The sequence below is a fragment of the Cricetulus griseus genome (genome assembly GCF_003668045.3).
Source record: "Cricetulus griseus strain 17A/GY chromosome 1 unlocalized genomic scaffold, alternate assembly CriGri-PICRH-1.0 chr1_0, whole genome shotgun sequence".
NCBI classification, from domain to species: Eukaryota; Metazoa; Chordata; class Mammalia; order Rodentia; family Cricetidae; genus Cricetulus; species Cricetulus griseus.
The window spans coordinates 254,810,428-254,835,067 of record NW_023276806.1 but is presented as its reverse complement, the minus strand read 5'-3'; the positions used below and the strand labels follow the sequence as shown (position 1 = coordinate 254,835,067).

At 47.4% G+C, this 24,640-nt stretch overlaps 1 protein-coding gene across 1 annotated transcript; it reads left to right on the top strand.

Annotated features, from left to right (window-relative positions):
* Positions 1-274: 274 nt before the first annotated feature.
* Unc5cl (unc-5 family C-terminal like) lies at positions 275-7,849 on the top strand. Its single transcript, XM_027394547.2, has 8 exons — positions 275-659; positions 1,150-1,450; positions 2,649-2,911; positions 3,533-3,634; positions 3,755-3,822; positions 4,739-4,839; positions 5,295-5,408; positions 7,627-7,849. The coding sequence occupies exons 1-8, from the start codon at positions 275-277 to the stop codon at positions 7,847-7,849; spliced, it is 1,557 nt and encodes a 518-aa protein (XP_027250348.1).
* The last annotated feature ends 16,791 nt before the right edge of the window (positions 7,850-24,640 follow it).

The following is a 24,640-nucleotide window of genomic DNA, read 5'->3' as shown; positions in this document are numbered from 1 at the left end:
ACAAGGGCTGGAATTACAGATGTGTACCACCATGCCTAGCTCAGGAATATTCTTGAGTGTGTGTGTGTGTGTGTGTGTGTGTGTGTGTGTGTGTGTGTGTGTGTGTGTGTGTCTGCATGGGGGAAGGGGAAAAGTAAGAGGTGAGCATGCATCCTGTAGGGGAGTGAAGCCTTGGCTTCCACAAATTAAAGCAGCCCAACCCTACTGACTTCACCCACTTTCCTCTCAGGCCCTTGGCCTTGGCTGGTGCAGGGGTGCAGGAGTGACCAGGCCGATGAGCCCCCAGGAGAGTTCTGTCCACCCTTCCCAGTTTCTCCTGTTGGTGGGGATCCCTGTGGCCAGCGCTTTCCTTCTGGTTCAATGCCTGCTATGGCACTGTTCTCGGTGGCTGCCAGGGACCTGCCGGAAGCCAGATGACCAAGAGGAATCAGTGTCACCACCCACTCCATTACCAGAATATGAGCTCCCAAGGCAGTGCCCACCCCAGACACTGCTGGAGGCGGCTGCGTTCTATCAGGAACTCCACACACCCACCCGGGGCCAGACTATCACCCAACAGCTGATGCATAAGCTACTGGTATATTCTGCTCGCGAGGTGGATCACCGTGGCGGATGCCTGATGCTGCACGACACAGGCATTTCCCTGTTCATTCCGCCAGGTAACCACTCCCTGCATCCTTCTTGGCAGAGTTCTTCAGGCAGCAAGGTAGGATATCCTGTCTGAGCTCCTCCCACAGGTAACTTTGGAGTTTAGAAAACTGTATTTATGTTTTAGCTTTTTTTATTTTTTGGTTCCAAAGATGAATCTCCACACATCTTTTGGGATAGCTTCCCTGTAGGCAGAAGTAAAATGCCTTGTTCTAAAGACAGCCTGCTATGACAAGTCTTCAAACAAAGGAAGGAAGACTGTGACGTGTGAAGTCACACAAGTCCCCATACAAGTGGCTGTGATCCTGGAAGGACATGGGGACTGCTTTAGAACTGAACCCTAAGTCAGCTCATGGTGGACTTCTTCATTCCATACAGCCTCTTGGTGTTCTGCTGGGCACCCTCAGTGCTGGGCTTTGGGCTCAGGTCCCCTGGCTGGCCTCCTTTAAGGGACAGAACACTCCCACTTGATAGACTCATCTCAGCCCTTTGTCCTTCCAGGTGCTGTGGCGGTGGGTCGCCAGGAGAGGGTGTCCTTGGTTCTGGTGTGGGACCTGACAGATGCCCCGTCGTTGTCTCACAGACAGGGGCTAGTGAGTCCTGTGGTGGCATGTGACCCTCATGGGGCCTCTTTCCTGAAGCCTTGTACCCTCACGTTCAAGCACTGTGCCCAGCAGCCCAGTCAGGCCTGTGCCTACAACAGCAATACTTCCTTGCTGGATGCCAAGGACTGGAGACCTCTGGGCCGGCCCAAGGCTTGTATCTCCCGGGATGAGTGTCGTATCCTGCTCTCTCACTTCAGGTGACTTTTCCATTGGCCTGTCCCCCTGCTCTGGGCCTCTCTGGCAGAGTCCTCTTTTTCTGTCTGCCTCCTTCTATCTTTGTGTCAGAGCTGCTTGCCTCTTTATTCATCTAGGATACTTCACAGTCTGTTAGGATCTTTGTGTCCCTCTCTGAGCCTGCAGTCATTTCTGTCATTGAAACCCCATCTGAGACTGTCTCCCGTTGCTGTCTCTCTGCCTATCTGGGGGCACCTGATTCAACTCATCCTTCTGTTTAAGAGGCATGTCCAATTCACAGTCCCCAGGCCCCACACAGCCCAAAGAGCTTCGAACAAGGCCCAAAACAAAATTGTAGACTTGCTTAAAACATTGAGTTTTTTGTTTTGAAATTTAATTGCTTGGTTCTTGAGTGTGATTGTAAGTGGTGTCAAAAGGTTGGAATTTGTCCCATCCCCATATCTGTCTTTTATAGCTGCCCCTCTCTATCCTGTGCTCTGCTTCAGGACTGCCCCCAAACTCTTAAGCAAGGGCAGGTTGTCCCCTTCAGGCTCCTATCATGTCTGTTCTCCATCTCTTAGGGTCTTAGTCCTCTGCTTCCCAGTTTCCTTGTCACCCATTAACTCCCAGGAGGACCATGTGCAGGGCCTCCTTCAAATTGTGGGGACCCCATGATTACTTTGTCTCTGCTGCCAGATAATACATACTGGCTTGCCTCCCCAGTAGGTGGAAGTCACCTTCTCACTGCTGTGACAAACACCCCACAAAAGCAACCTAAGGAAGGAAGACACATTTCATGGCTACAGTTAATCATGGAGTCAGGGGCTTGAGGCATCTGGTCGTGTTGCTTCTTCAGTCAAGCATTAGAGAAAGAGATGGCTGTTGCTGCCCAGGAACCCCATCCTGTCTGTTAGGGTGGGTCTTCCTGCCTCAATAACTCAAGTGAGAAACTCCCTCAGTGACACACCCAGAGATTTATCTCCATGGAGATTCTAGATCCCATCTAGCTGACATTATTAGCATCACAGTCATCATGGCCCATTCACTTCTTGACCCTTTAAGGCACTCGGTCTCTCACCTGGTCCTCCTTCTATGCCAATTTGGAGTGCTCTTCTCACCCACTTAGAACTGTTTAGTGACAGGAACATGGTGGTAGGCACCTTGGGATCCTGGCCATCCTGATGTTTATGCATGGGTGTCTGCCACCATTTCCCTCCACAGCCTCTACACCTGCATTCTGGAGGCGCCCCTGGGCCAGACAGCCCGCAAGTGGCTGCAGCTGGCAGTGTTCTGCTCCCCACTGGCACCGGGGCAGACCCACCTGCAGTTGCGTGTCTACTTCCTGAACAATACCCCCTGCGCCCTGCAGTGGGCTATCACCAATGAACAGCCCCATGGTGGACGCATGCGTGGGCCCTGCCAGCTCTTCGACTTCACCGGGGCCAGAGCAGACCAGTGCCTGAAGCTCAAGTACATCTCTGAGGGTGAGGTGGGCTGGGGCCGGGGGGGCGGGTAGGGGGGGATGGAAAGCTCCGTGAGAGGGAGGGTTCAGGTCTCCCCTCTAGTCTTCCAGGAAATCCAGAAACCCCAAGTGTATTTCCTGCACTTGGGTTCCCAGCAGCCTCCTGGCTTTGTTCACCTTCCTCTGTCTCTCACTCAGTCCTCAGTAGTCATCCTGAAATGGAAGGATGTGAGGTGGGAGGCTGGAAGTGAGAGCAACCTCAATTGGGAATTGCGTTCTGAATTTGCTTGCCTACCTGGGCCTTTCTTAAGGCTAGGGATGCTGACGGTGTTTCTGGGGTCCTCTGTTGATGGGAACATTTCTGGGATATACAGCTGCTTTAAGAGGTGGGATAGAGGAAGGGAGGCTGAGGAGCTGTGTGTGTGTGTGTGTGTGTGTGTGTGTGTGTGTGTGTGTGTGTGTGTGTGTGATATAGAAACAGGCATAGAAACAAGGCCAGTTTGAGGTGCCCACTCAAGCTCTTGGATTTCCATTGGTTTGAGACCCTTCTGTCTTTTGACATCCTGATGCCTCTCCACAGCCTCCTTAAATACTTGTGGAAGGCCTTGCGCTCTAAGGCCTTCTGCGTCTGTCCCCTCCCCAGGTTGGGAAAATGTGGATGACAGTAGTAGCCAGCTGGTTCCCCATCTTCATATCTGGCATGGCAAGTGCCCCTTCCGTTCTTTCTGCTTCCGGAGAAAGGCAGGTAAGCCAGGAGCCCTGTTCACTTCCTGCTCTTCTCTCCCAGCTACCCTTTTTTACAGCCCTACCCTCTGCTCCTACTGGTAGTCTTTTTCTTGCCCACCCATCTTGCTTCTCTTTGTAGCCAATGAGAATGAAGACTGCTCCGCATTAACCAATGAGATCATTGTCACCATGCACACCTTCCAGGATGTGAGTTGTGCAGAAGCATAGAGGGAGGGAAGGACCTGTGGAAGGTCCGGGTAAGGGAAACGGCTCCAGTACACAGTGATTAGGGACCTAATTACAAAACAAAGTAGCCAAAGAGGGCATTTGTCATAGAGCTACCATGCCAGATTTTAAGGTACTTAGATCAGCTGGCTCCTAGTCACCCTCTGTCCCTGAGCCCTTTTTATGGATGGGTGGATAGATAGGTGGATGGATGGATGGATGGATGGATGGGTGGTGGGTGGGTGGGTGGATGGATGGGTGGATGGATGGATGGGTGGGTGGGTGGATGGATGGGTGGGTGGGTGGATGGATGGGTGGGTGGGTGGATGAACAGATCAGGAGGTTAAAAGATTCAAACCCTACATTAACTCTTTCTCCAAGCTCAGGACAGCTAGGGCATTTGGAAGACCAGGCCTCCTCCATGGTGACTGTCCCCACCTGTCTTCAATGGGGATGACTAGAAAGGGGACTTGAGCAGGTGGAAAGGGAACCCTTTCCCTCCCTCCCTCCCTTTCTCTGTCCCTTCCTCCCTCCTTCCCTCCCATAGACACAGGGAGGAGACAAACATGTCAGGTTTGAGAGTCCTTGGAAAACCAAAGTAGCATCTTGCAGGATGGGGGAAAGACACCACACATTGTCATTTGGGGAGGACAGTTGGAGGTCAGTTTCCCAGCTTAGGATGCATCCTGTGTGATTTTTTTTATAGTTCGAAGGGGCAAATCTAAGTCTGACTGTGGGGTTCTTAGTCTGGAGGCAGAGAGTCCAGGGTGCTGGGTGGAGGGGTGGGGGCTATGAGTTCTGGTAACAGGGCTGTGACAGGTTGAACAGAGTCATGAGGAATATATTAGCAGTTTCTCATGACCCCTGAATGTGTTCCCTGTTCCTGTTGGTGATTCAGGGCTTGGAAAACAAGTACATGGAGATCCTCAGATTCCAGGCGTCAGAGGAGGAGTCCTGGGCAGCACCACCTTTTGTCTCTCAGCCACCCCCGTGCAATAGGTGAGGTGAAGGTGGCTTGGCTGCTGTCTGGGGGTGTTTGGCAATCCTGCCTCAGTACCCGCAGCAGGTGAAGAGAATGGAGAATGACTGAGTCCCTTTGAATGTGTGTGCATGTATGAGTGTGTGTATGTTCATGTATGTGTGTGTTTAACACATGTGTGCATGCACATGCAGGCCAGAGGCGAGCCTTGGGGATTGTTTTTCAGGAGCCATCATCTTATTTTTGAGATAAACTCTCTCACTGGGACTTGGAGCTCTAGGTGGCCAACAAGCCCCAGGAATCTGCCTGTCTCCCTGTCTCCCATGCTAGGGTCACAAGCACATGTTACCACACTGGCTTTTTATGTGAGTGCTGGTTATTGAACTTAAGACCTCATGATTGTGTGGCATTGAGCTGTCGGCCCAGCCTTTTGTCTCTGAGCCTTCCTTTGTAAGCACTCTGTTTCCGGCCTCAGGCTGCCCCCAGAGCTCTTTGAGCAGCTGCAGATGCTGTTGGAGCCCAACAGTGTCACTGGGAATGACTGGAGAAGACTGGCCTCCCACCTGGGTCTCTGTGGCATGAAAATCCGGTAAGCAATGGTAGGGCTATAGTGGAAGTCAAAGGTGGGCTAGACAAGGGGGGACTTCAGGACATCCTGGGAACTGGACCATGGACAAGGGGGTGACTTGAAAATCAGTGAATGTCTACTTCCCACCCGAGTCCCTTTAGAAGGACAGCTCTTTCTGTTGATTCTACATCCTTAATCTCCAGAACAACCATTACCAGACACTCAGGTCCATAAACCAGCCACCGGTGTTCCCTGTGTTTCCAAAGAAATTGGGAAACAGAAGTTGATAAAAATAGTTTTACTTCCAGTTTAGCCAAACTGGGGAGAGAAAGATTTCAATTCCTCACAACTGCCTTATAATTTAGTCATGAGACAAAGGCCAGAAGACAAGTAGACCTGGTGATAGGACAGTCTATTTCTCATAGACTGGGGAAGGTGACTTGTCCTCAGGTTGCCCCCAGGCTCTCAGTTCTCTATACCAGAGACGGTTTTATTTTAATTATTGTTCAAGTCCAGGACTGAAGAAAATGGGAAGTAGGAGTTAAGGTTCCAGTTTTTGTAAGAGAGTCTCAAGGGTTGTTTGGGGTGGTGGTGTAAGAGCCCCTCCCCCATCAGTGTGTCTAAAGCCTGGCCAAGCTCATTGTTCCCAGTTCATTCCTTGGGTGGGCATAGATAGGAAGCCTTTTGTATGTTCTCTGTGGAAGTCGTGTGTCTGTTATATGAATTCTGTAAGTGAATAAAGAAAGTAGTGATCATGTTGCAGTTGAAGAGAAGGGTGCCAGTGCCTCAGTGGAATTTAGAATACCCCACTCTCTCCCCAGGATTCCAAGCCCACTCTTTCAACCCAAGATCAGGCATATGATGTCTGTCTCATAGTAGGTGTGCAATAAATATTTCACAAGGAACAATGCAAATCACTGGTACTAGTGAGCGCTCACCACACCATGGCCCAAGACACAGAAAAACAGATTATAGGATGTGTGTACAATATGTAGCTGGAAGCCTGCCGCTTGTTAGCACAGCAAGTGTTAGCAATCACAGTGGCAGTGCAGCTGGGGCTCCTGCCAAGGAGCTCACAAAGGAATCGGGAGAAGAACAATGCTGTGCTGGTCCTAGAGTCCAAGCTTGAAGGCGGTGGTCAGGGATGAGCTAGAGCCGGACCTTGGAAGCAGAACTGATTTAGGCAATTGTCAAATGCCTGTCTATGTGCCACTAAGTGCTGGAACACAGGAGTGAAATATGTTTCCACCTAGGAACATGAATGATCTGTAGCAGGGTCTTTGAGAACTTGAGAATAACGGCAAGTTTTCCATGTGCCCCCTTGTGTGTATTCAGTATAGCAGAATACTGAAAAGAGAGACAGTTGAAGCAAGAATAGCCGAGTCTGACCAGAGGCCTGCAGAATTGAGAGACAGAAAGGACATCAGAGAGAAGGCCATGGAGAAGGCACTGTGGTTGTGGGGGCAGCAGATGTGCAGGGGGCAGGATATGCAAAGGGATGAAGGCATGTGCCTGGAGACAGAGGCTGAGGGTCAGAGGAAGCAAGGGCAGGTCCCAGATAAAGGGTGTCACCAGGTGCTGGAGGAGGGAGGCAGTCAGGAGCTGCAGATTGCAAAAGGGCCCTAGAAGGTTCCTGAACAATGGAGGGTCATTATAGAAACTGTGAATGTGATACAACACGAAATCATAAGCATACTTAAAGCATGAATTTTTCTGTTTTCTTTTTTAATTTGTGTGGCTCTCGAGTGTGTAAGTTGTAGATAACACCTGTCTCAGCTTGTTTTTCTATTGCTGTGATAAAACATCATGGCCAAAAGCAACCTGGGGAGGAAAGGGTTTATTTGCTTATTCATGACACATGGTCATGAAGGGAAGGTAGGACAGGAACTCAAGACAGGAACCTGGGGCAGGAACTGATGCAGAGACCATGGAGGGGTGCTGCTCATTGCTTTGCTCTCCATGGCCTGCCCAAGTCTGCTTTATTTTATCACCCAGGACCATCTGCCCAGGGATGGTATCACCCACAGTGAGGCGGACCCTCGAATGTCAATAATTAATCAAGTTGCACAATGTCAAAAGGTTGGACATTCTCAGAGGCTGTCTCATGCAAGATTTTACCTTATAAGAGGACCCCGAGGCATAAGAGGAGCAGAGCCCAGGGGTGTGGTGCAGGGTGGCCTCTTACTGCTCCCGAGTTTCCCTGCTTTCCTTTCACTGTCCCCCTGTCCCTTGGAGACAGGTTCTTATCCTGCCAGCGCAGCCCAGCTGCGGCCATCCTGGAGCTGTTTGAGGAACAGAACGGCAGCCTGCAGGAGCTTCACTACCTCATGACATCCATGGAGCGGTTGGACTGCGCCTCTGCTATCCAGAACTACCTGAACAGAACCCCCCGAGGCAGTCCTGCCATGATGCACGGGGGCGCCTGGGAGAACTATAGTTTAGAGCTGGATGAGAAACTCTAAGCATGTCCCGCGGGTCCTCGCGGGGTGCTGCAGTAGGCCGGGCCATGCCTATGGGCTCGGGGTCAATGCCGTAGACCCGGGTGGACCCAGTGGGACCCCTCAGCGAAGCCAGACAGCCTTGCCATGGGTCCTGTATCAGGACCGCTCTCCAATCTGTCGGCCAACTTTGTCCTGAGTGTAGGTTCCCTCCTGGTCGGCAGGGGGCGCGAGAGTCTGGGAGATGACCACAGCCCAGGTAGCTTCCAAAACGCTGTTTAATTTTCTCCTGGACGGCCAGGTGGCCCTGCAGGCACACTGAGGTGGAGACTGCTCAGTCCACAAGTATTCACGGAGCACTGAGTCTCAGCACCAGGCTGGAATCATGGGGCATATCGGCTTCTTTGAACTTGTCCGGGAGTCTGTTCTGCTGGATGGAGATGCACTTGCTATCAGCTGAGAGAAAGTGACTTCCTATGGTTAGGGATGCGGTGGGTGTGGAGCTGTGCTTAGCTTTCAGTTGAGAAGGGAGGACACTGAGATGGGCTGGAGCAGAGAGAAGTCTCCAGAGAGGATTTTGGGAGAGATGTTTGGGTGGGGCTTGGGGAATAGGGTGGGTGCACAGAACAGGACCAAGAGGAGTGTTGGGCTGCACTAATGAGCTCCCCTGATGGGTGTGAGGGAGGGTAGCAGCGGAAGGTCTAGAGAGGGGCAGTCATACCCATGCCCACCGGCTCCTGCCCCTTCATCTCTTCCCGTGCAGTTCACACCTGTCTTCCTTCTGTGCAGCTGTCTCTCTCACCACACAGGAAGCTGCATTCTTTCCCAGCCCCGTGGTGTCTTTGCACTTTCAGCTGAGGGTGTTAAGTCTCAGGCTCCTTTTCCTGCAGTTGTCCCCTTTCAGAGTCAGCCCATCATTCTGCAGATCAGGTCTTCACGTTGTTTGGTCTCTATCTAGTTATGGACCTCCCCCCCCCCCGATCTTTGTGTGTTTTTTTTATTAAACTAAATTCTGGTCACTCCCTGAGGTGAGCGTCTGAACTAATGTTTTGTATCAAGGCTGCAGAAAGAGCCTCGGCTATTCCAGGAGTGAGTAGAGACACTTTCCCCACAGATCAAAATCTCCTTTAGGGTCAGGAAGTTAAGACTAGAGATTAAAGGACATTGTAGCATGAGTAATAAAAACTCAGAGACAAGGCTAAGACCAAGGGGAGTGATCCACCCAACTTCAGATTGTACCTCCAAACTGCTCCTCAGACTGCCTGGACCGCAATGCTCTCCTCAACATGGCTGGAGACTAATTCCACATGAGACCCCTTGCTTCTTCCTTATATACATCTCTAGTGCTGGGATTAAAGATGTGAGCTCCATTACTTTTTTAGACTGATTCATTCTCATGTAGCCCAGGGTGGTCTTGAACACACAGAGATCCATCTGCCTCTGTCTAACTGAGTCCTGGGATTTAAAGGTGTGTACCACCACTGCCTGTTGTCTATGGCTGTGGCTAGCTTTGCATTCTGATCCCCATGCAAGCTTTATTAGATCATAAACTCTATGTCACCACAGGACACTCAGTCAACAGTTCTGGCTATTAATACCCTTGCTTACCAATAGTTATGTTAATTTGTCCAAAGGCAGGCAATTTCTCTGGAAGCACAAACAATTCAATTCCATATTGAAGTACTTTTTTGGTAGTTTTAAATGGAGGGCCATATTAATTAGTAAAATATGAAAATGCCTTTCTTCATAACTATGTTTTGCTAAGACTGATACAATTGGATATAGGAATGATTTTTCAATACAATTTGAAAATTTCAATAGTATTATGTGTAGACATGTCTATGGGAGTGCAGCGGAGGGCAGAAGAGGCCATTGGCTCCCCTGGAGCTGGAGATTGAGCCCCTTGACCAGAGTATTGGGAACTGAACTCTGGTCCCCTACAAGAGCAGTGTGTGGTGCTAACTACTACACTGAGCTGTCTCTCCAGTCTTCAGTGACTTCAGATGGTAAAACTATACTGATGAGCATTTTGCAGTTTGTACTTCTGGGATGAAAACAGATTGGTAACTCAGACTGGTTATTTCTCCTTTCTTAAAGCAAGTCTTAAGATTTGGGCCCTTATAGTCCCTCCCTGTTCTTTAAGCCTTACTTGTCCCATTCTGACCTCCTTTTCCCTTCTCTCCACTGCTGATCTGTTCCAGTTGGTGCCTTGGTTCAGAATAGGTCAGCAAAAGGCACTTTCCTCCTCCCACAGCCTCTTCTCTACCCAGCAGGCCAATCAAAGGCATCCTTGGAGTCCTTTCTGGAACAATTGATTTTATATAGCAAACAGAAGCCACAGGGGTTACAGGAGAGGGGGGATTGTGGGAGTTCTGATTCCCATCATGGGAGAGAATGCTTTCTGGCATGCGTTAAGGTTCGATAGAGGAACTGAAGTGATGGGATGTATATACTTTAAAATGGTGTTTATTAGATTGGCTTACAGGATATGACCTGAAAAGTCCAACATGGCTGTCTTCACACCAAAGAGACTGAGAACCCAGCAGTTCTCAGCTCAATATGGTTGGGTTCCTAAGCAGTCCCAGTTTGTGCCAAAAGTCTAGAGGATTCCTGGAGAGCCACTAGTCTTCTGTCCACAATGGAAGCCTGAAGAGGGGAACAGGGAATTGGAGTTTTAATACCAGTAAAGAGCTGCAGCTACCACAGCAACTGGGTGGATAAACTTGCCAGCCAGAGTGAAGGCTAGCAGGCAAAAGGCCAAGCTTTTTCTCTTGGTATTTCTTTTTATCTGGGCTGTCACAGGAAGGTGCCCCCCTCATGTAGGGTGGATCTTTCCCACTTCAAATAAGAAAATCAAAGCCAACCCCTCACAGGTGTGCCCAACAGCTCACTTTTGAGTTGATTCCAGATCCAGTCAAGCTGACAACCAGGACTAATCAATCACAGGCTGCCCAGGCCAACTTCTCAGAATGAGTTCTCAGGGCTGGCGAAAGGATGCTTGGATGTCCCGGGACATGGGCAGGCTGTGTGGTTCCTGCCCGACTAGTGGGTGACGGAAGACTTAATGCTTTACCCTGGCTTTGGGGCTGATGTGAATGGAGCAAGGCAGTAGTGGAAGAGGACCACCAAGGACCGTGGAGTCCACAGACAGTGACCCAGTCGTATGGAGATTCTTTCCTCTTGTGCCTTGACTTTACTGAAACGCTTGATGGCTGCTTGTGGCTTTTCTTCTAGCACTTTCCCTGTTGGGTCACCTGTCTGGTCCTGAGAAACAAATTCATGACTCTGCTCTCATGAGTGTCATAGAGGCCTTGTCTAGTCTTGATCCCATGGTCGAGAGTCTGGGGGCAAGTAGGGGCAGTCAAGGGTGAGGTGGAGCTAGCACCTCCAGGGCTCAGTACCCATTCAGAGCATAGGTGACAGCACTGAGGGCCAGATCTGTGTCGTCCAGTTGAAATGCAACGAGAGCCACACCAAAGAATGTAAATAGAGGGATGCTGAGATGGCTCAGAAGCACGCGCTGCCAAGCCCAACAGCCTGAGTTCAGTACCTAGAATTCACCTGGTGGAAGGCGAGAACAGATTGCTGCAGGTTGTCCCCTGACCTCCGCACATGCACTGTGGCACAAATGTGACTTCCTCCCCCTAAAAATAAATGTAATAAAAATTTTAATGTAACAAGAGGCATGTGACATCGATTTGGATAATATATTTTGTTAAACCTAATATATCCAGGGTGTTATCATTTCCACATACAACCATTAAAAAATTAGTGCCATATTTAAATTCTTTAAAAGTTTACTATTAGCCAGGCATTGGTGGTGCACGCCTTTAATCCCAGCACTAGGGAAGCAGAGGCAGGCAGATCTCTGTGAGTTCGAGGCCAGCCTGGTCTCCAGAGCGAGTTCCAGGATAGGCTCCAAAGCTACACAGAGAAACCCTGCCTCAAATTTAATTAATTTGTGTGTGTGGGAAAGAGAGAGAGAGAGAGAGAGAGAGAGAGAGAGAGAGAGAGAGAGAGAGAGAGAATGTATGGGATCAAAGGACAACTTTGGGAATTGGTTCTTCCTTTCAGTGAGGGCCCTGTCCTGTCCTGGGGATTAGACTCAGGACGACAACCTTATACAACAAGCATTTTATCTGCTAAGCCTTCTCAACGACTATCATTTATTATCACTATTGCTGTGTGGTTTTTGTGTGTGATAGGTGCACACATATGTGGAGCCCAGAAAGCAACTCTGTGGGGTTCTCGCCACACCTTTATGTGCGTTCCAAGGGTCTCTGAGCCTTTGAGACAAGAACCTCTGCTTACTAAGCCAACTCACTGGCCCATTGGCACATTTTAAATTATTTTCCATATTAAATATCTGGCATCTGAGATACCTTTTATAGTTACAGCACATTTCAACCTGCATGCCACTATAGTTTTTATCTGCCCTGTCTCTGCAGAGTCCATGCACTGAGGGCTTCGCCCCCAGTGTGTGTCATGCTGCAAAGAGGGAAGTAATGGAAACTTTCAGAGATGAAGCCTACTCTAGGAAGAACTCATGATAAGCTTCACCGGGACCCCAGCTTCTCTTTGCTTTCCAGTCACCATGAGGCGCCCCTTTACATGCTCCTACCGTGATGTTCCATGCTATCCCCTGGCCAGAGTCACCGGGCTTATTGGCCATGGATGGAAACTTTGAAACTGTGAGCCAAACCTTCTTTCCTTCCTTCTCAAGAATTTTGTCATAGTGACAGAAAGCAGCCAGGATTTGTTAAGTACTCATTTGAAATAATTCATATGTATTTAGCTTTCATAAAATTTATAGCAGAACAAAACATACATAATAAGACAAACAGACTGCAAGGTTTTTAAAAAAGTTCTTTAAAAATAGAATTAGGAATTTATCTTAAATTTTAATTCACAGAAACAAGGTAAGATGAAAATGTATTTCCTCAGTTGTTCTAGCTATATCTCAAGGGCTCAGTAGCTATGCATAGAGAGTGGGTGCTAACAGGATAGACTGGATTATAGATTCCCGAAGAGTAAAGCTTTATAGTATGTTTGAACACCCATCCATATATCCATCCATCCATCAAACCACATCATCCATCTACCCATCTCTATCCACTCACCTGTATCTATCAGCCATCTATTCACTTGTACCTGTCTACCCACTCACCCATCCATACATAACCATCCACCAACCCATCCATCCATCCATCCATCCATCCATCCATCCATCCATCCATCTATCCACCCATATCCATTTACTTGTCCCTCCACCTCCATTCATTCAACCACCTATACTTCTTACATTTTCTGAGTTTCTATCTTATGTTAAGCCCTGCACAGGTTATGGTGACAAAGACTCAATGATGAAGAGTATCTTGTTTCTTGGAGTCTCAGGATGGTGGAAGGCAGAGGAAAAGGCACTTTTCTTGCATGCTTCTTGCATTAACTCAAGAATAAAATGGATAGAACTAGTAAGGACCTAGCAAAGTACCAGGAGACTAGAGAAATAGAATAGTTGGTAAAGTGTTTGCCTTGCAAATCTGATGACATGTGTTTGATCCTCAGAACCCATATTTTAAAAAGCTGGGTATAGTGGTGAGTGCTTGGGAGGTACATGCATCGGGGAGGTGGATAAAGAAGGACCCCTGGACTTTGCTGGCCTACCAGCCTAGCTGCTTGACAAGCCCCAAGACAGTGAGAGAACTTGTCTATACGAACAAAGGAAGACAACATCTTAGGAATGACAACCGAAGTTGTCCTCTAGCTTTATCACAACAGATACACACAGCATTCAGCAATGTTGATGAGTTGAATTTGTTCCCTCTTCCAACACCATGTACTTTGTAACTTCTTGTGTTTCAGAGACTGAGAACATAGACTATACATCTTAGACATTTTGACAATCAACTGAACTCAGGCAGGACTGATTCACAGCTCTCTCTCTCTCTCTCTCTCTCTCTCTCTCTCTCCTCTCTCTCTCTCTCTCTGTGTGTGTGTGTGTGTGTGTGTGTGTGTGGGGAGGACAGGACATGAACTCTTATTTGGAAGAGGTCATAATTTGACTTACATGTATACTTTCAGCTCTTCCTGTGAACTGTAGAGGCTCCACAATATATGGTTTATACTTTAACTAATCAGAGATGGATTATATAGTGTACAGTGAAGGTCCCTGTCCAATGTGCCATGGAGTCTTTCCCTGCTCAGGCCACCCTTTGTCCTGCATCATCCTCTCTCTTTCTGGAAGGTAGGGTCTTAAAGGGTCTGTGACATCATGGAAGAGTATGAAGAGAAAAAATAGAATTAAAGTGTCTCTACTGACAAAGAAAGAATACAGTCATGCTTGCTGGGAGATGGATCAGCAGTTAAGAGCACTCGCTGTTCTTTCAGAGGATCCAGATTTGATTCCCAGCATCCATATCAGATGGCTCACATTGCCTGCAACTCCAGCTCCAGGGGGACCTAATGGCCCCTTCTATCCTCTATGAGAGCTGAACTCAGCGCTGAACTCATGTGACATATACTCAGCACAGACACACCCATAGACAAATAAATTGCAAAATAAATCTTTAAAGAACATGACAATCATATCTTGATTCTCTCTTTCCTAAACCAAAAGGCAAAGCAGAAAATAAAAAGGCCTAGAATAAACTTTTTTTTTTTTTTATTATGAGATTTCACACTGTAGCCCAGGCTGGTCTTAAACTTGAAGCCACTCTCTTGCCTCAGTCCCCTGGGTGCTGGAACTACAGGGTGAGATCTAGAATGTTTTTTAATAAGATATGCTACCTTTTACATTTTTAAGATTAATTTATGTGTACAGATGTTTTGCCTGCATTGTGTGTATTTGCACCATGCGCATGTATGCCTGAGGGGGACAGAAGATAGTATCTGATTCCCGGACCTGGAGTTACAGAAGGTTGTAGGCACCAAATGGGGCCTAGAAGCAGAACCTAGGTAGGTCCTCTAGAAGAGCATCCAGTGCTCGTAACCACTGAGCCATCTCTCTAGCTCATTTATTTATCTTTTAACAAACCTTACACACACATGTTTATCCATTTGCTCGATATATATCTGAGTGCTTACTTTGTGCTTAGGGCCATGGTGGGCTTTCCTTTATTTTCTTATCTGCAGGTGATGACCTTTCTCATGCTGGTTTTAATATTGTCTATGCCAGTTTCTCATCAGTTGAGATGTTACAGCTTCAGGCCAAAAAAAAAAAAAAAAAAAAAAAAAAAAAAAAGCTAACATCAATCTTACATGGTTGATTCCATCATGTTATTGAGATATTAGCCCAAGGACAGGAATATGCTTAATATTAGTCACCAGGCTGCAGGTGAGAGAGGATTTAGTTTCTAAACATACCAGGAAAGACAGCATCAGAGACTGGACAGTGATGTTGAGGAAATGCTCGAGAGGATAAAGATGGGATTGTGAAAGAGTTCCTTAGTGGAGTGGTGTGAACAAAGATCCAAGATGTGACCCACCCATCCTGGGATCTAGGGTTGCATAAGCATGTATCTAGGTGTGGTGATGGACAGCTTTAATCCTATCCCTCAGGAGGCAGAGGCGTTTGGACTTTTGTGAGTTCAAGACCAGCTTGGTCTACATGGTGAGGCTTGGTCTTAAAAAATAAAAAGGAAAGTGTGCAATAGAGAAGGTGGCATTGGTTGTCTTCCCACCTATCATTTTGCCTGCTGTGTTTGGGTCCCCAAAGCCAGGCTGTGGTCACTCTGGCTGAGGAGACCATCTGGTATAGTTTGGATATGAAGTGTTCTGCAGAAGGATCCTGTGTGGAGGTATTGTTTCTCTACAAAGCAGTGTTCAGAGGTGGGGCTTCTGGGAATTGATTGTATCATGAGGCTCTGACCACATCGATGCTTGACTCCACTTACAGACTTGTAATTTAATGACATAATCGGAAGGTGGTGAAAATTAGGTGTTAGGGCTAGTTGGCAGAAGTAGGTTATCGGGATGTGTCTGTCTCTCTCTGCCTTCTGTCCTCCATGAGGTGAGCCACATTACTTTACTGCTTGAGCCTGCTGTGATTCTGTGCCTCACCATGCACAGACCTGGAAGAAATGGAACCAAGGTCTCTGAAACTAGAAGTCAAAGTAAGTCCTATCTCTCTTAAATTGTGTGATGCTGAAAGAGATTGTCAACCTGACAGGACCCTCAGGTGTCTGTGATTGTTACTGAAGCTACCTAACCAGTGACATTATGTTACAGCTGTCTGGAAGGCCTGAGCCAGGCTGACAGTGGCATGGTTGGTAGCTCTTAAGAGCAGTGAGAATAGGGCTGCAGAGGTGTCTCAGTGGTTAAGAGTGCATACTGCTCTTGCAGAGGACCCGAGTTTGGTTCCCAGGATCCATACTAGGTGGCTCATAATCAGCTGTAACTCCAGCTCCAAAGGACTCTGAAGCCCTCTTCTGTTCTCTGTAGGCACTGTGCTCGCAAGTGCACATACTCACACACAAAGACACAATTAAAGATAAAACTAAAATTATAACCATGGAGCTATGCTTAGTTGGCTATTCCAGAGGCTGTAGGGTGGTGGTGATGGTGGTGATGGTGATGGTGGTGGTGGTGGTGGTGGTGGTATCAGGCTGCTGGGGATCATAAGCCTTGACCCCATGTGCTTAATGAGCCCTGATATACTTCCAGAACACTTTCTCTTTGCTTCCATTCTCTTGCAAGGAACCAAGGACTGTGCATTCGTGCCCTGTAACTTTACACGTAAGCCACGGAATAGCCTAGGCTCTGTCTTAGCTATTGTCTTCCTGTCTTTTCTTGTTGCTGTGATAAAGTGCTCGACAAAAGCAACGTAGGGTATAAAGGGTTGATTTTAGCCCACAATGCAAGGTATTGGCCACCATGGTGGGGAAGACCCAGCAGCAGGAGCTTGAAGCAGCTGCTCATGTGGCATCCACAGTCAGGAAGCAGACATCGGTGGCTGCTGCAGCCCAGCTTCCTCTCTCCACCTCACAGTTCAGGATCCAGCCACAGTAGAGACATCTTCCCACTTCCTCACTTCGATTGCCACAGCCAGGACAACCCTCCCCAGGCATGCCCAGAGACAGGTTTACCCTGGGATTCTAGATTCTGTCAAACTGATGGTTAACAGTGACCAGCATAGTTGCCCTCCAAGTCAGTGACTGACATTACCTTCTCACCACCGTTAAGGTCAGGATTCAGAGTTATTTTGCGTATGGGCTTTTGGGAGGTTGCTGTTGTCTGAAAGTCCGAAGGAGACTGGAGTGTCCACTTCTGTGGTGACCCTCTCTGTGGCTTGTCTTTTGACACAGGCTGTGGTCCCTAGTCTTGGTTTCTTTCCGTGGATGTTTTGAGGGTTCTGGCAGTGTGATGATTACATCATTCATTCCCAGATGTTCTACTGGGGTGAAAGCAGTTGTGAACTCTGTCACGGAACCACTCTCTGCCAGGTGAGTCAAGAATATCCTTCCTCTCAAGTTGTTTGCGCATGGAGGAGGCTATTTATTTGTTTCTTTTCAGTCTGCTGTGTTGAAATATGTATATACTTTGTGAAGTGGCTAAATAGAGGTAATTAACACACCTTAAGTCATGTGCTGATTTCTTGTGATGAGAATACAGAATCCATTATTTTCAGAGGTTTTCAAATACTACAACATGCTGTTGTTAAGTATATTGAAGGAAGGTTTCGTTACTCTTCACCCCAAGGAACCTGGAAGCAATGTTGTTTAATTATTTTGTGGAAGCTTCAACAGTCCAGTGCTAGGGAGATGGCTCAGCAGTCAAGAGCACTGGTGGCTCTTCCAGAGGACCCAGGCTCAATCCCTAGAAACTATGCAGTGTCTCACAGCCACCTGTAGTTCTAGGGGACCAGATGCTCCTTTCTGATCTATCCAGGCAACAAACACACACATGACACAAAGATATACGTGTAGGAAAAGCACTCATACACATAAAATAGGGTGAAGGAATAAAAATATTCATGTTATTTTTTGTCTGTGTAAATATGTGTGTATGTTTGAACATGCATGTATGTATGGGTTCATACACATTGTGTTGGCTATCTCAAGGGCCATTTCTCAGGTACCACCTACTATCTATCTATCTATCTATCTATCTATCTATCTATCTATCTATCTATCTATCTATTGCTTGTAGAGACAGGGTCTCTCACTGGCCTAGAACTTACCAAGAAGGCAATTCTGGCTGATGGGACGGCTCCTGGGACCCACCCACTTCCACCTCTCCAGGGCTTGAATAACAAGCGCTTAGAATCTATCACATGCTGGAGATGGTGTCAGGAGCTTGGGCTTTTATCCCGATTCTTCCTCTTCCCAGCGGTGTGGCTTTGAGTGGGTCGCTCACGCCCAGCTGCATTTCTGTCTGTTGGATATGAAGCAGCTTCTCTGCCAGCAGCATAGCAGCACCGTCCTCAGGGAGGTCCAGGTTAAACGGGAGTGTTATGTGATATACTGAGCCTGGCACCTGGTATTTCATAAGCACACAGAAGCGGGCAACTGTGACAAGTATTTGCTCCGATGACAGATTATATATTTCAGTAATTTGCGCAGTGTGTTGGTTATATTTACCAGTGAACACACTTTCTGGGACCTGGAAACCAGAGGGCAGTCCTCCTCCTCTAACCCACTTCCCTGCAGCTCCTCCTGTTTGGGTATTCCCACCTCCCCCTACTCCCTAGGTGTTGTGTGTTAGCCAACACTTGAAGAATGCAGCTGTGTTCTGGGGCTCCCAGAAGGATCTGATTTGCTATAAATCTCCAGGAAAGCTTTTAGTGAGCCCTTGCTAGCTTGATCAGAAACCAATGGGGAATCAATGAGTGGATGTACCTGGGGCATGGGCACACACATACACACACACACACACACACACACACACACACACACACACACACACAATCTGCAGATTCCTTGTTGCCCACCTTTAGAAACTTGCCTATCCAAAGCCCAGACTTTGTGCAAAGCCAAGCTGCTACCTCCCAAACAGGCAACTTCAATGGTGGATGTGTGGGGCAACTCTCTGACCAAAACCAGTCCAAACACGTGACAGTCCCTCACAGCCAGATACATTGTCTCTTAAGGCTCCTTCCTGGAGAAAGCCAAAGGTTGACGGTCAGAATTATTTTCAATCTTGTATATGTTGTGTGTGTATGTGTTGTATAGTATGTGTGTACGTGTGCACACTCATATGGAGGGGAGAGGTTGGTGCTGAATGTTTGTTTTTTCACTGTCTACCTTAGTTTTGGAGATAGACTTTCACTGAGAGAAGTTCATTGTTCAAGCTAGGCTGGTTGTCCAGTAAGTCCTAGGGATCTACCTGCCTGCTGTTCCCCACCCCCACACCCAGGGCTGGGGTTATAGAAACAGCATATACATGTACTTGGTTTTTACATGAGTGCTGGGAACGGTGACTGAGATCCACAAGTTGCACTGCAAACATTTTACCCATGGAGCCACCTCTCCAGCTCTGAAACTCAGTGGTCAGTGATTTTCACAAGTGAAGGACCTGGTTCAAATCCAGTCTGGTCTCTTCTATAACCTGGACTAGGATGCCAGTAGAACAGGTCTGCTGCAGCCCCCACCCTTGTCAGAGTCAAATATCTGTGCTAAATCTTACATCTCTATGAGCTCTCTGTTAAACATACACCACTTATATTTTATCTGAAAGTGGTTTGGCTCTATTTCCTTGGCTAAAGTTCATTGATTAGATCAGATAGTTATTATCCAGGGCAAGGACTCAACCTTGAAGAGCATCCTAAGCCCCACCTAGATAGGAAGAGTTGTAGATGGCTAGCTGTGCACCAGAACATGTTTCTTCTTTCAGTGTAAAATCATCACACTGGGCAGGGCATAGTGGTACTCACCTATGATTCAAGCCCAGCAGCAGGACTTGGCATTGGAGGACAGCCTGCACCATGTAGAGAGACCTGTTCAGAAGTAGGGAGATGTACCTGGAAGAATATCTCTGTTGGTAGAATACTTGTCCAACATGTAGGAGGCCTTCATTCTATCCTCAGCACTACACAAAACAGTGTTGGTGTTTGCTGGCAATCTCAGCACTTAGGAGGAAGAAGCACGAAGATCAGAAATTTAAGATCATCTTCTGCTACACCAAGAGTTTGAGGCCAGCCTGAGCTACATGAGAGCCTGTCTGAAAAAACCACAATGGCCCATGTTATCCCCCTCACGTCTCACTGCAGTTAGGTGAGTGTGGGAGTGGAGGATGGAGATGGGATGGAGGGATACATGAGTCTTCCATGCCCACTGCTTACAGTGTTCACAATGGCTCCCTCCCCCCTCCTCCCCCACTGCTTTTCTTCTTCCCACTGGCTGCAGAGAGGCATGGTGATGGCTCAGTGTCATGATTCCAACACAAAATGTTCACTGTTGAAGACTTGGTCCCCAGTTGGTATTATTGTGGAAGGTTCTAGAAACTTTGGGGTGTGGGTTAAGTCACTAAGTCTTCTTGGGCTGTTTATTGTCCTGGGTACTTGTGCTGGTTAATTGTCAACTTGACAGAATCTTGAATCATCTTGGGGACAAGCCTCTGGGAGTATCTGGGAGAGAGTTTCTAGATTGGGTTCATTGAGTGGGGAAGACCCCCTTTTAGTGTGGGTGGCACCCACAGTCCATGGGCTGGGGTCCCAGACCAAATAAAAATAAGAGAGGGAGCTGAATGTCCTGTTTCTTGACTGTGATACAATGTGACCAGCTGCCTCCAACACTTCCCTGTATGGATACAATGTGACCTGCTGCTTCCAACACTTTCCTGTATGGATATAATGTGACCAGCCACCGCCACACCCTCCCTGTATGGATACAATGTGACTAGTTGTCTCCACACCTTCCCTGTATGGATACAATGTGACCAGGTGCCCCCCCAACACTTCCCTGTATGGATACAATGGGACCAGCTGCCCCCAACACTTCCCTGTCTGGATACAATGGGACCAGCTGCCCTCATAACTTCCCTGTATAGATACAATGGGACCAGCTGCCTCCACACCTTCCCTGTTCTGATGCAATGAGATCTGCTAGCTCACAGTATTGCTGCCACGCCTCCCTGCCATGTTAGATTATCCCCTCACACCATAAGCCATAGGAAACCCTTCCTTCTTGTGTTGTTTTTGTCAGATATTTTCTCACAGCAATGAGGCAAGTAGCAGTTTTGGCTTGTTCTCTGTTGCTGTGATAAGCACTGTAACCAAAAACAACTTGGAGGAAGAAAGGTTTATTCAGTTTACACTTTAGCTCACAGTCCATTGTTAAGGTAAGTCAGGGCAGGAACTCAATCAGAAACTGAAGCAGAAACTATGGATGAACTCTGCTATCTGGCTGGCTCCTAGGCTCACATTCAATTTGTACAGCTCAGGCCCCATCTGCCCAGAGGATGTCCTCCCCACAGTGGACTAGGCCCTCCCACATCAATCATTAATCAACAAACTGCCCCATAGACATGCCCACAGATGGAGGGCCCATAGACATGCCCATAGACTTGACCCAATTTGATGGAGTCAATTCTTCTACTGATGGTCTCTCTTCTTAGGAGTGTCAAGTTGACAACCAAGATGAGCCATCCCATAGAGAATATACCCCAACATCAACTCTTAGTCTTTCTTTGCTTGTTCACCATCAAGCAACTGGTTTCTGCCACAGGCTCCCATGGGCTCCCATAGGCTCTCATAGGCACCCACAGGCTCCAAATGCTTCAGTGTTCTGCATCCCCATAGACTCACAATCAGCAGAGCTGAGGACTATGAACTGAAATTGTGAACCCCTCCTTTGAAGTCATTTATATTACGTGATTTGTTATAGGGACAAAAAGCAAATATACTCAGTTTCTATAGTGCCAAAGATAACCCCATATTAGGGAATGGGAGAAATGCCATATGGAAAGATCCAGAGTCCTCAAGTCTCATGACCAGAGCTGCCTGCCCACCAAGAGGTCTTCCTCAGAGCTTGTGAGAAGGTAACACATTTCTAGTCTCCACAAGCTGCTGGGTTACTGCTGGAGTCTGTGGTTGTGGCAGCCTCCCTGTGTGTCCAGATTAGACAAGTTTACTCACAAGGCTGAACATGGGGTGATTGCTCAGCAAATGTTAGCTTCTGCGATGACTGTTTGCCTTTCCAAAGCTTGTACTCATCTCTAAGCCTAAAGTGGTGAATGGTATCTGCTCTGTGTGCAGCCTTCCATTGGTGCCTAGGCAGTGAGGCCTGGCCCTGGATTGGGCATTCACCCTTCCCCATAGAATTCAGAGTCACCTAAGATCACAGATTATCCAGGACAGCTGGGTTGGGATTTGCCAATATCAAGATGTAGTTCTTGGACTCTGACCAGAGTCAACGCCCTGACTGACTCTAAAACATTTCAGAGTACCTGAGGGCAGAGGGCAACTGTGGACCAGATGGTGAATAGTGCCAGTGGCTCCTGAGAGACACAGCCAGAGACTCCCTGGTGTGCCTGGATGGATGTGACTCGATGTGGGTAGGCAAAGTTCCCTAATAGCAGGTAAAAGCAACAACTGGTGTGACCTGTGTGGTAGCTCTAAATGTAAGCCTCTGTGATGGTTGATGGGTTACTCTAAAAATAAAGCTGTGCAGAAGACTACCCAGTCAGGGGCACTAGTCATCCTATACTTCTTCCACTTGGGATGAGAATTACTACTGGGTAATAGTATTTCTTCAACAGCATGGACCCCTGAAAGCCCATGAATGAATCAATATGTCTCCAAACCCTTCCTCAGAACACCATTCCTACATTGTTTTGTTTTTTTTTTTCAGGCCACAGCAATTTTCCTGATTGCATTTAGAGTGCTTGAATAGCATACTTAAAGCCCAGGACTTAATCCCCAGCACCTTCTAACTGGTAAACCCTGCCCTTGAGAGATGGAGGCAGGAGGCTCAGATGATCAAGGAAGGTCCTTCTCAAGGTCTACCCATTTAGCCAGGCTAATATATTCTAGACCTTGTCTCAACAAACAAAAAACAACTAACTAACCAACCAACCAACCAGCCAACCAACCAACCAACCAACCACTACCAACAAAAACCCCAAAGAGCTGGGTGGAGGTGCCCAGTCTGTAATCCTTGAATTGGAGAGGCAGAGACAGGCAGATCCCCGGATCTCGAGGACCACATGGTCTAGTCAGTTGGTGAACTCCAGGTTCAACGAGAGACTGTCTTAAGAAATAAGGTCTCAGAGAAGTGACTGAAGAGAGACCTGATGTCTACCTCAGTATGCACGAAGGAGCACACATGTGAACTCATGCACACTGTGCACACAGGAACATGTCCACACAAGCACTACACGCACATACATGGAAAAAAGAAAGTCAAGGTTTTTCCAAGGCTGTTACATGTCTTTACTGTCCTATATGTCAGGTAGCTGCTGCAGATAACTTGCAGTGTTCAGAGCATTCTTTTTTTCTTATGTTTTCTCTTTCTTTCTTTCTTTCTTTCTTTCTTTCTTTCTTTCCTTTTCTTTTTTTCCTCCCAAGACAGGGTTTCTTTGTAGCTTTGGAGCCAGGCTTGAACTCACAGAAATTCACCTGTATCTGCTTCTTGAGTGCTGGGATTACAGGTGTGCACCACCACTGCCTGGCCAGAACATTCTTGAATGGTAGGATGTTTTGTCTAAACTTGTCTCTTGTTGGATTGAACAGTTCAAAGCCAAGCTTTAAACAATACTAGTATCATTCAGGCTTCCCAGCCTTGACAAGAATAATTATATGCACACTCAAGTCTTGGATGCTCTCTGTGTATGCTCACGTTATTGGATGCTCTCTGAGTATGCTCATATTCTTGGATGTTCTCTGTGTATGTTCACACTTATGTATGCTCACACTCTTGGATGCTCTCTGTGTGTGCTCACACTCTTGGATGTTCTCTGTGTGTGCTCACACTCTTGGATGCTCTTGGGATCTTTGAATAGTGGATTAGGAAAAGCCTTGATTTGATACCTGCACCAACCCTGCCCTTGGCAGCAGTGCACTGTCCTTGAATGCCTTCCAGCCTGGCTTTGCCATGGACTCCTGATGACTATATGTGTGCCTTGGCAGGTGCTTCCAGAATAAACTCATTTCATCAACATTAAATATTTGTTTTGGCAAATATTTCTCTCCCACTGTTATCCTAGGCAGCCCTTACTTGAGGGCTTCTGCACCTTCAGCCTTAGCATTGACCTTCATGCTCTGAAGGTGGTGATGACTTTTGAAACATTTGAGCCCCTGTGATTTGCTCCAAACATCTGTGAATGTGTACACAGGAGCTTGCAAATGCTCCTTTAGCGCATGGAAAAGACTTCTTACCTTAGCCCGATTGTCAGTGGGCTAAGCACATGTTCCCACATCTGATCTTTTGTTCACTTGACAAGCATTTTAAAAAAATAGCTTTGGTCAATGTAGTGCTTTTCTTCATGAAGACAGTAGATTTAGCCACACTGATAATTTCACCACCAACTCACTTCTTACCTTTACGAGAGTCAAGACTGTCAACTGTGTAAGTCCAGTCTCATGAATGGCTATTCCCAGCTTGTTGTCCTTATGTTGGGTAATTATCTAGGCACACAAAGGTGTTTTGTAAATGTGATAAGATGCATGAAGGCAAAACATGGCGTTCCTCAAATGTAAGAAGTGTGGTTCGTATAGATTGTTTTCCCTACAGTCACCTGGATGACTGGAAGCTGCTATTATGTGGCAATGAGAAAAGAGGTGAAACTGCATGGTGCCAGCCTGGAAGACAGCAGCATGGGAGACTGGCTTGGTATCAATGTAGCTTTCGCTCACATTCTGATGTTAGAAGCCACTGTGGG

Bases quoted from the DNA above. Each gene is read 5' to 3' on its own strand.
- Unc5cl (XM_027394547.2), top strand. From the start codon at position 275: ATGAGCCCCCAGGAGAGTTCTGTCCACCCTTCCCAGTTTCTCCTGTTG. The intron at 1,451-2,648 runs GTGACTTTTCCA...TTCCCTCCACAG, and splicing joins ATCCTGCTCTCTCACTTCAG to CCTCTACACCTGCATTCTGG. The intron at 4,840-5,294 runs GTGAGGTGAAGG...TTCCGGCCTCAG, and splicing joins CAGCCACCCCCGTGCAATAG to GCTGCCCCCAGAGCTCTTTG.